The 12169-nt window shown below is 35.6% G+C and overlaps 1 protein-coding gene across 1 annotated transcript in view; it reads left to right on the forward strand.

Moving 5' to 3' along the window:
- PCDH15 (protocadherin related 15) overlaps positions 1-12169 on the forward strand; it is a 1798632-nt gene that overhangs the window by 1377990 nt on the left and 408473 nt on the right. The window contains exons 12-13 of the mRNA XM_045164127.1: positions 3613-3721; positions 9120-9232. Of these exons, the coding sequence (XP_045020062.1) occupies positions 3613-3721; positions 9120-9232 (222 nt within the window). The remainder of the gene's footprint in view (positions 1-3612; positions 3722-9119; positions 9233-12169) is intronic.

The following is a 12169-nucleotide window of genomic DNA, read 5'->3' on the forward strand; positions in this document are numbered from 1 at the left end:
GTCCCCTTCTCCTCCTGCTTTCAATCTTTCCCCAAATCAGGCTCTTTTCCAATGAGTCAGCTCTTCGCATCAGGTGTCCAAAGTATTGGAGTTTCAGCTTCAATATCAGTCCTTCCAATGAATATTCAGGACTGATTTCCTTTAGGATGGACTGGTTGGATCTCCTTGCAGTCCAAGGGACTCTCAAGAGGCTTCTCCAACACCATAATTCAAAGGCATCAATTCTCCTGTGTTCAGCTTTCTTTATAGTCCAACTCTCACATCCAAACATAACTACTGGAAAAACCATAGCCTTGACAAGATGGACCTTTGTTGGCAAAGTAATGTCCCTGCTTTTCAATATGCTGCCTAGGTCAGTCATAACTTTTCTTCCAAACAGTAAGTGTCATAACTTTTCTTCCAAAGAGTAAGTGTATTTTAATTTCATGGCTTCAGTCACCATCTGCAGTGATTTTGGAGCCCCCCAAAATAAAAGTCTGCCACTGTTTCCCCACCTATTGGCCACAAAGTGACGGGACCGGCTGCCATGATCTTAGTTTTCTGAATGTTGAGTTTTAAGCCAACTTTTTCATTCTCCTCTTTCACTTTCATTAAGAGGCTCTGGAAACTAGCTAAATATTTTCAAAAACTTCTGAGAAAATGGTGTACTTAAATATAATAAGAGGTGGGAATAAAAATGTCCACAAATTGACTTTGACATTGCTGTTAATAATTGTGTAGTGAATTTTCTTTCATGTAGTCTATATCTTACTTTTTTTTAAAGGGAGAGTATAACAAATTTAAATTCCAATTGGATATTTAAGTGGATTTTTAAGAAGGGTATTGAAAAGAGAAGTTTCTAAGTGCAAAGAGCACATCAAATTTAATGAAAGTAATTTAATAATAAATGATAAGTTCAATTATTTAGGTTTTAATATTTGTTAAAATTTCAAATCAGTTAATTATCAGTGCTAGAATATATTTATAGTTGATGGTGAAGATTTTACTATTTTAACATAACTATTCTCTTTCTAAATGCTATAAAATTATTCAATTAAAATACAGACCACAAATCTAAGCAATCATGAGTCCACTATCATATACATAGGAAGGTGAATCTTAGAATCAGTCAAAATTAAGAATTATAATAATTAAATATAATAAGCCAGAGATACTACTAGTCATTCTATGAGCTCAGTTTACCTTTCCAAAGTTGTGTCTGAATATATTTGTTTTTATTTTTTCTACCATACCAGGGAAAACTTTCTATAGATCATTCTTGGAGATTTTTATAATGTCTTGATTTAATTTAAAACACTTAAGCTGTTTCAGTATAATACTATATGTATGTTACTCATGTGAATATATCACTCAAATGCTGAGTTGAAGGATATTTAAATTTTAAACAGGGTCTTTTAAATAGCATCTCAAGTCTGAAGATTTTACTAAGCAGAGTGAAAGAAAAATTGTGGGGCCTTCCTGGTGGCTCAGGTGGTAAAAAGTCCACCTGCAACACAGGAGACTTGGATTCAATCCCTGGGTTGGGTAGATACCTTGGAGCAGGGCAATGGCAACCCACTCCAGTATTCTTTCCTGGAGAATCTCCAAGGACAGAAGAGCCTGGTAGGTTGCAGTTTATGGGGTTACAAAAAGTCAAACACGATTGAACGACTAAGCACAGCATGACACACACCACATTGGGTGAGAACAACAGTGGTCAAATGGATTTAATGTAGTAATGTTGATATTGATTTAACATTTTCATGGTTCTAAATACACATTTAAAGAAATGAAGAGAGTGTAAGTTATCCCTGGATTCCCAGGAGGCACAGTGGTAAAGAATCCACCTGGTCTAAATCCACGTGTAGGAGATTTAAGAGAGGTGGGTTTGATCCTTGGGTCAGGAAGATTCCCTGGAGAAAAAAATGACAACCCACTCCAGTGTTCTTGCCTGGAGAATCCCAGGGACAGAGGAGCCTGGTGGGCTACAGTCCATGTGGTCACAGAAGTCAGACATGACTGGGCACGTGAACACACACAGAAGTTATCCCCACAAAGAGCTCTTTATTTTTAGGAAAATATTGATAGCGTTTAGACCACTGAGAACCCATTAGAGAAAATGATTTGGACAGAGCCCTTAAGATGTATGTGAGCTCTAAATTATTGGTCAATGTTTACCTTCAATTATTAAAATTCCTGTAAACCTAATGTAACTTAATAACATAACATTAAGTTTTGTGCATAACAATTAATATCATTGCTTTTTTGGTTTCATTTAGAATGCCAGAACTATACATTTCTGCTGAGATTAGAAACTACAGATTTTGTACAAGAGTGACTGATACGTTTCAAGCTTAGGTTAGTTGAGAAGGAATAATATATAAGAGCCTTGCAGCGATTCCTTAGAATGTGTATGAGATATTGAGACACACTCTATTTCCATTCAGAATTACTATTATATATTTGGACTGAGAGTTCCACAAACTTAAAGCAGTATTTTCTAAACTGCTTTCTAAGGGTGTTAGTTCAAGAAGATGTTAATAAATGATTCTAGAAAATGTACAAATAATGTTCCTTTCTTAGACAGTTGTTAGGCAACTTAATGCACTTAAATCTCTGAAACAACCTGTAGTAGAATGAATTAACATTTTTAAAATGTTACTTAATATGGTGTTTCCCAAACTTATCTCTGCAAAGTAAATGTTTGTCTTTCCAGCATACCTATTATAATCTAGCACAGGGTTAGCAAAATACATCCTATTCGCCATCTGTTTTTGTAAATAAAGTATTATTGCAACACAGTCGTGTCTACTGGTTGCTTTTGTGTTACAATGGCAGGCTTGAGTAGCTATAACAGAGACTGCATGGCCAGCAAAGCCTAAGCATATTTATTATCTGGTCCTGATAGCAAAACTTGATGCCACTGGACATCAGAAATGCATTATATCTTTAAACAGAATATTCTTGCAGATAAGAATAATATCCATCCATGGGATTTTCCAGGCAGGAGTACTGGAGTGGGTTCCCATTGCCTTCTCCGATAATATATATAGTTATATATAACATGTATATTATATATAATTATATGTATATAAGGTATAATTATATGTATATAAGTTACATGTATATACCCACATGATATATAATTAAGTTTAACTATATGAAACATACAATTGATTTCTATTGACTTAAACATAAAATTTTAAAACATTTATTTTAATGTAATTTATGTGAAACTTTGTCATCATTTAGGGAGAAAAGTATATAAATATATTTACAAATCTTGCCTAAAGCCAAAAACAAATACTATACTTGATAACCTTATATGTTTGATTAAATTATTAAGGAAAGATTTAAAATTTATTAATATACTTCTTCCTTGCTCTCCTTTTAGGAGAAATCTGTGATATAAAGCCCTATGTACAAAGTTACTAAGTCTTTTCATTTGACTTTGAGGGCATCTTGTTCCCCTTTCAGATTCAAAATTAACTAATTTGTGGTATTAAATTACACATTTTGAAATCTAACTTTACTCATTCAGGTGTTATCTAGCTGTCCAGACAACAATATCTGAGTGTCAGTTCTCTCTGAAGTAATAAAACTGAACTAAACTCTCTGATTCTGTTTTTCCAGGAAGAACTGAACCCCATCATTGTTACGCCATCCATCCAAGCCATTGATCAGGACCGGAATATCCAGCCACCTTCAGATAGGCCAGGCATCCTCTATTCCATCCTTGTTGGTTTGTATAGTCTAACATTTTATATTCTCAGCTATAGCTCTAAAATTGTGTAGGAAAAATAAGTTTCATTTTTTTAAGTTTAATAACAAAGATTTTGTTTTTAGAAATTTTATTGAAATTATTTTTATATATAAATAAATTATAAGATAACCATTCAAAAATATTTTTCCCTTAGAATCAGTCTCAGTGAAATGTGAACAACAAGTAGAAACACTTTTATTGAGGAGGCAAAACAACTTCAAAATAGTATGCAGTCTGCTGTTGGTAGTTTTCTCTGTATCAGCTCATAAAGAATTCTAAGAAAAAATTGAAAAATCAGTTTAAAACCTTACATTATTTGTTCTACTAGTATTTTATCATTGGTTGGGTACCATTACCGTTACATAATTCTAAAAATAGTGATTCCATTACATAATTCTGAAAAGTATGTGACAATTAAATAAGAGCTATTGGAGCCAACAAGAAGAAAGATTACACATTATACCCTTTGGCTAAATTTTCCTTGAAGAATTTCAGAGAAGTCATTTTAATCCATTCTTGTGCATATCTGTTAGTCATACCAAAAGCAAAACTGACAAGGATCTCATTATGACACTTTTCTTAAACTGCCTTTGCTAAAATATGGATGTAGCTGTTTTGCATGATTTATAGTATCCAGAGAGATACACCCATCTAAAACAAACAATACATCTCTTAATGAAGAAGAGACACTTTTGAAGTATGCTTCAAAGTAACTATTGAATGGAATTTAACTTTATCTCAACTCCTTCCCACCCCACAGATGGATATTTTAATCACCTAGAGATGCCACACAGATTTCAAAATATAATGTTATAGCATACTTAGAAATACTGTCCATAGAGAAAATTCAAGTAATTCTGTTTCAAGTCTTTGGTGTCTAGAACTACACATGTATTATAAGTAAGTTGTAGAGATTAGACTATTAAATTTTTTTTAAAGTGCTTATGAACACAAGCATAAGTCTGTTTTAAGTCTTTATGGGGTTGACATGGTGGCTTAGTTGGTAAAGAGCCAACTTTACCTGTAATGAAGGAGACCCAAGTTCAATCCCTGGGTGGGGGAGAATCCCTGGAGAAGGAAATGGCAGCTCACTCCAAAATTCTTGTCTGGAGAATCCATGGACAGAGGAGCCTTGTTGGGCTACAGTCCATAGGGTCACAAAGAGTTGGACATGACTGAGTGACTAACATTTTCCTTAACTTTCAAGTTGACATACATAAAAGGAAATAGGCTTTTTTTTTTTTTTTTTCCATTAACTAAGGACTTGATAGTATGGCAATTACTATGCCAGATGATGTAGATATGAACATGAGGGAGAAATGGTCTAGGTTGTGCAGGAATACACTCTGGATAGAAATGTCAAAAGATACATTAAAATACATGGTTTTTAAAAAAGCGTGATTTTAAATTCTACAAATAAAGTATGAACCACAAATCATGTGATCTCATGGGAAGAGAGAACTAAAGATATCTATGAAATTGCTTAGAAAGAGTTATTTTAGCAGAAAAACTATAGTTTTCAAGTATAAAATGGGATAAAAATGATTTGGATAATGCAGCAAGTGAAAAGTCCAAAGTGTTAAATTTAAAGATAATTATAATTTCATTACTTTGTTTATTGCATCTTGCCATGCAGTTTTGTAAGGCCATTAAATTTATAGCTGTTTTAACTTCAGTTCGGTTCAGTGTCTCAGTCATGTCCGACTCTTTGCAACCCCATGAATCGCAGAACGCCAGGCCTCCCTGTCCATCATCAACTCCTGGAGTTCACCCAAACTCATGTGCATCGAGTCAGTGATGCCATCCAGCCATCTCATCCACTGTCGTCCCCTCCTCCTCCTGCCCCCAACCCTTCCCAGCATCAGAGTCTTTTCCAATGAGTCAACTCTTCACATGAGGAGGCCAAAGTCCTGGAGTTTCAGCTTTAGCATGGTTCCTTCCAAAGAACACCCAGGACTGATCTCCTTTAGAATGGACTGGTTGGATCTCCTTGCAGGCCAAGGGACTCTCAAGAGTCTTCTCCAACACGACAGTTCAAAAGCATTTTCCTTTTCCCTTACTGATACTTTATTATGAGCCACAGGTAGAAAAGATATGCCCACTCTCACATTAGAATAGAATCCATCCACATTTTCACCTATTACCAGCACTTCCATTGCTTTATTGCTTATTGAACATAAATACCTTCTCCATTTGTGGTTTACTTGAGTACACTGTATGAAAAATAGATAAATTTTTATCATTTTCTGTATGACTCTCCTATTAAGTAAATGCTCCTAACCAAAAATCTATTTTCCTCTAATTTTACAGATGATTCCTTTATCATATACTTAATTTTCATGTACAATTTTGACTATTTCTGAATTTTTAAGCTTAACTGGCATCATTTTTCTCCCCTTACATAAGCCCAGGAAATTTTTCTTTCTTGTTGAAGCAGAGGACTATAGCAATTAACACAATTTTGAATATAATTTACATCTTTAAACCTGGATTTGAATACAAGCTCTGTCTGACATTGTCTCTTTGACCTTAGACAAATTACTTAATATTGCAAATCTCCTAAGTCTTCCCGGGTACAATGAGAATAATTTACAGTGGTATCGATGATTATTTATGTAAAGCACTTAAGGGCTTTCCAGGTGGGTTAGATGGTAAAGAATCTGTTTGCAATGCAGGAGACCCAGGTTTGATCCCTGGCTTGGGAAGAAACCTTGGAGAAGGGAATGGCTACCCACTCCAGTATTCTTGCCTGGGAAATTCTATGGACAGAGGAACCTGCTGGGCCATGGTCCATGGGGCTGCAAAGAGGGACACGACTGAGCAACTAACAAACACACATAAAGCACTTAGCACAATATTCAGTTCAGTTCAGTAGCTCAGTCATGGCCGATTCTATGTGACCCCATGAATCGCACCACCTCAGGCCTCTCTGTCCATCACCAACTCCCGGAGTTCACCCAAACTCATGTGCATCGAGTCGGTGATGCCATCCAGCCATCTCATCCACTGCCCTCCCCTTCTCCTCCTGCCCCCATCCCTCCCAGCATCAGAGTCTTTTCCAATAAGTCAACTCTTCACATGAGATGGCCAAAGTATTAGAGTTTCAGCTTTAGCATCATTCCTTCCAATGAACACCCAGGACTGATCTCCTTTAGAATGGAGTGGTTGGATCTCTTTGCAGGCCAAGGGACTCTCAAGAGTCTTCTTCAACACCACGGTTCAAAAGCATCAATTCTTCGGCACTCCAGTGTCTTTACAGTCCAACTCTCACATCCATACATGACCACTGGGAAAACCATAGCCTTGACTAGACGGACCTTTGTTGGCAAAGTAATGTCTCTGCTTTTCAATAAGCTATCTAGGTTGGTCATAACTTTCCTTCCAAGGAGTAAAGGTCCCTTAATTTCATGGTTGCAATCACCATCTGCAGTGATTTTGGAGCCCAGAAAAATAAAGTCTGACACTGTTTCCACTGTTTCCCCATCTATTTCCCATGAAGTGATGGGACCAGATGCCATGATCTTCGTTTTCTGAATGTTGAGCTTTAAGCCAACTTTTTCACTCTCCACTTTCACTTTCATCAAGAGGCTTTTGAGTTCCTCTTCACTTTCTGCCATAAGGGTGGTGTCATCTGCATATCTGAGGTTATTGATATTTCTCCCAGCAATCTTGATTCCAGCTTGTGTTTCTTCCAGTCCAGCGTTTCTCATGGTGTACTCTGCATAGAAGTTAAATAAGCAGGGTGACAATATACAGCCTTGACGTACTCCTTTTCCTATTTGGACCCACTCTGTTGTTCCATGTCCAGTTCTAACTGTTGCTTCCTGACCTGCATACAAATTTCTCAAGAGGCAGTTCAGGTGGTTGGTATTCCCATCTCTTTCAGAATTTTCCACAATTTATTGTGATCCACACAGTCCAAGGCTTTGGCATTGTCAGTAAAGCAGAAATACATGTTTTTCTGGAACTCTCTTGCTTTTTCCATGATCCAGCGGATGTTGGCAATTTGATCTCTGGTTCCTCTGCCTTTTCTAAAACCAGCTTGAACATCAGGAAGTTCACCGTTCATGTATTGCTGAAGCCTGGCTTGGAGAATTTTGAGCATTACTTTATTAGCGTGTGAGATGAGTGCAATTGTGCGGTAGTTTGAGCATTCTTTGGCATTGCCTTTCTTTGGGATTTGAGTGAAAACTGACCTTTTCCAGTCCTGTGGCCACTGCTGAGTTTTCCAAATTTCCTGGCATATTGACTGCAGCACTTTCACAGCATCATCTTTCAGGATTTGAAATAGCTCAACTGGAATCCCATCACCTCCACTAGCTTTGTTCATAGTGATGCTTTCTAAGGCCCACTTGACTTCAAATTTCAGGATATCTTGCTCTAGGTGAGTGACCACACCATCATGATTATCTTGGTCATGAAGATCTTTTTTGTACAGTTCTTCTGTGTATTCTTGCCATCTCTTCTTAATATCTTCTGCTTCTGTTAGGTCCATACCATTTCTGTATGGACCTTTATCGAGCCCATCTTTGCATGAAATGTTCCCTTGGTATTTCTAATTTCCCTGAAGAGATCTCTAGTCTTTCCTATTCTGTTGTTTTCCTCTATTTCATATCACAATGTAGGATTTAATAATTGGCAGTCATGTTATATTTTATTCTTATCTTTATCATTAAGCCAAATGCATATATTCCACAATTATATGATTTGACTTACACTTTGTGTTCATTTTTAGAAAAAGAATGTTGTACTATACAAAGGAAGATGATACAATTTAAGAAAAAGTCAGTTCACTAAAATGGCTGAATTTTAGAAATATCCTCTCTAGACAGTAAAGTAAATAAAAATATTTTATTTAATATTTAATGTTTTTTATTTAAAGTGATTGATATAATTAGATGAATACTTATTTTAAGAAACATGTTTTTCCAGCTGTAATAGAATATTCTCATTTTAATATTCAAGCAACTTGATATTTGGTACAAATTACTAGTCATCTTTTGCTGTATGTTGAAAGACCATGCAGATTATAATTAAAATGTATGTACCATTAAAATACAATTTTATAATTCAAAATTTATTATCAATGAACTTAATATCTCTTTTGTGTAATGAAGCTTCAAATTAATTAAAGATTTCACTTGATAAAAGATATTTGGCAAATCATCCAAACAAGAAGTAATGTCATCCCCTTATTCATAAACCAACTAGAGATAAACCACATTTTCATCTGCTTTCCTTAGACGCATAATTTTGAAACTTAATTTACTAATGAATTTGTGAATTTGTTCCTCAGTTAATGAAAAGAAATAGATAAAGCAGATACACATATTACTTATTGTTCTCTATTATGTGCTGAAATGTCAATGTCTTTCAGGGACCCCTGAGGATTACCCACGATTTTTTCATATGCATCCTAGGACTGCAGAACTTAGTCTCCTGGAGCCAGTAAATAGAGACTTTCACCAGAAGTTTGATTTGGTTATTAAGGTAAATTTACCTAATTGCTTAATGTTCTTGTGTTTATAAATATAACTAATGTTCTAATGTTCTTGTGTTTATCAACAAATTCTGTAGCAATTACTGTAGGGGCTTTTATACTATAAAAATGAAAATTAATTTGAACTGCAATTAGCCAATTTTTCTTTAAAACAGTTAAGTGCAACAGAATACATGGTGCAGCTTTTTTTCTTTAACATAACTTTATATATTAAACTGCTATTCAAATACTGAATATTTTTATATGTAATAAATACCCTAATCAAAGGTATATGATTTACATACTATAATTTATCACATCTTCTAACATTTAGTTTAGGTTTTGGTTTTTGGTTTTTGGTTTTTGTCTGTTTGTTTCACCAAGTGGATTTAGCTTTTGACCACAAATTCTTATTTTTTTTAATTTTATTTTATTCTTATACTTTACAATATTGTATTGGTTTTGCCAAATATCTAAATGAATCGGCCACAGTTATACATGTGTTCCCCATCCTGAACCCTCCTCCCTCCTCCCTCCCCATACCATCCCTCTGGATCATCCCAGTGCACCAGACCCAAGCATCCAGTATCGTGCATCGAACCTGGACTGGCGACTCATTCCATATATGATATTATACGTATTTCAATGCCATTCTCCCAAATCATCCCACCCTCTCCCTCTCCCACTGAGTCCAAAAGACTGTTCTATACATCAGTGTCTCTTTTGCTGTCTCTTATACAGGATTATCGTTACTATCTTTCTAAATTCCATATATATGCGTTAGTATACTGTATTGGTGTTTTTCTTTCTGGCTTACTTCACTCTGTATAATAGGCTCCAGTTTCAACCACCTCATTAGAACTGATTCAAATGTATTCTTTTTAATGGCTGAGTAATACTCCATTGTGTATATGTACCACTGCTTTCTTATCCATTCATCTGCTGATGGACATCTAGGTTGCTTCCATGTTCTGGCTATTGTAAACAGTGCTGCGATGAACATTGGGGTACATGTGTCTCTTTCCCTTCTGGTTTCCTCAGTGTGTATGCCCAGCAGTGGGATTGCTGGATCATAAGGCAGTTCTATTTCCAGTTTTTTAAGGAATCTCCACACTGTTCTCCATAGTGGCTGTACTAGTTTGCTTTCCCACCAACAGTGTAAGAGGGTTCCCTTTTCTCCACACCCTCTCCAGCATTTATTGCTTGTAGACTTTTGGATCACAGCCATTCTGCCTGGTGTGAAATGGTACCTCATAGTGGTTTTGATTTCCATTTCTGTGATAATGAGTGATGTTGAGCATCTTTTCATGTGTTTGTTAGCCATCTGTATGTCTTCTTTGGAGAAATGTCTATTTAGTTCTTTGGCCCATTTTTTGATTGGGTTGTTTATTTTTCTGGAATTGAGCTGTAGGAGTTGCTTGTATATTTTTGAGATTAGTTGTTTGTCAGTTGCTTCATTTGCTATTATTTTCTCCCATTCTGAAGGCTGTCTTTTCACCTTGCTTATAATTTCCTTTGTTGTGCAGAAGCTTTTAAGTTTAATTAAGTCCCATTTGTTTATTTTTGCTTTTATTTCCAATATTCTGGGAGGTGTTGACCACAAATTCTTAACCAATGAATATATTTTAAAAGTACCTGGATTTATATATCCTTTTTTTTTTTTTATAATGAGGGCTTCCCTGGCAACTCAGATGGTAAAGAATCAGGCTGCAATGCAGGAGACCCGGGTTTAATCCCTGGGTTGGAAAGATCCCCTAGAGAAGGGAATGGCAACCCACTCCAGTAGTCTTGCCTGGAGAATTCCATGAACAGAGGAGCTTGGTAAAGTATAGTCTATGGGGCGGCAAAGAATAGGACACAACTGAGCGACAATGTGTTATGCCTTATCTTCTTTGTCCAGAAATTATTTTAATATATGTCTCATTATTTCTTTAATCTGAAAGAGGACCACAAAAATTTTCAAAGCTAAGGGAATTTATTTGGCTTACAATTTTGGTTTAATATCTACTATATTGCAATAAAATCATTAAAAAGGTACTGTGGAAACCCATATGATATGTTAGTTAGTTCTTAAAGACTTTACTGAGAAGGTAGGACTTGAGCTGCCTAACAAAGGAAGAATATGAATTTACCAAGTAAAGATAGGGCCTGGGAGAAGAGCATTCTAAGTAAAAGAACAAATATAAGGAAGGATATGCAGTAAATCTAGTGTGTGTTGTCTGACTTTTTCATGGCTACACATAAGAAAAATAGATATGCAGCCCTGTGACATTAAAAATGTTTTTAAAGTGTTAAAAGAAAGTAAGGTAAGGAAGCTTACTGAGCACGTGTGTCATATACGTTTTATGTATATTTTTCATTGAGTTGTAGTCACAATCTTAGTACTTTGCTTATTGGTACAAATATGAAAACTAAAGTTCAGATAGCAAGTGACTGAATCAGAATTACATCATTAATAAGCAGCAGGATTGAAATTCAAATTTAAGTTTATCTAAGCGAAAGCCATACTTACTTTACTTCACTAAGAAGCAGCTGCTTAGAAATGGCTGTCTGGGTTTAATAATCTGTCAGAGCAACTGCAAACAGTAATACAGAGATACATTTGATTTTAGCTCAAATTAGCACGTATTTTGTTGGCCCAATTATATTACACACTCTAGATTCTGTATTTGTTTAGTGTTTCTTTGTCCGTGAAGAACGTTTATCTAGAAGGAGGAGAAATCATATAATATAAGCTGATAAATCAAATACATCAACTGCTAAGAGGAATGAAATGTAAAAGTCACTAACAAAGCACAGATTAAGGACATTTAAATTAATCTGGGGACTCAGGGAAGATCTTCTGGAGATTACCCCAAGCTAAATTTCGCTGTATTGGACAGATTTGGCTAATGAATAAAACCGGGAAATGTGTTTGAACATAAGGAAGAACAGAAGTGAAATCTTGG

This window comes from Bubalus bubalis, chromosome 23 (genome assembly GCF_019923935.1).
Source record: "Bubalus bubalis isolate 160015118507 breed Murrah chromosome 23, NDDB_SH_1, whole genome shotgun sequence".
Lineage (NCBI taxonomy): Eukaryota > Metazoa > Chordata > Mammalia > Artiodactyla > Bovidae > Bubalus > Bubalus bubalis.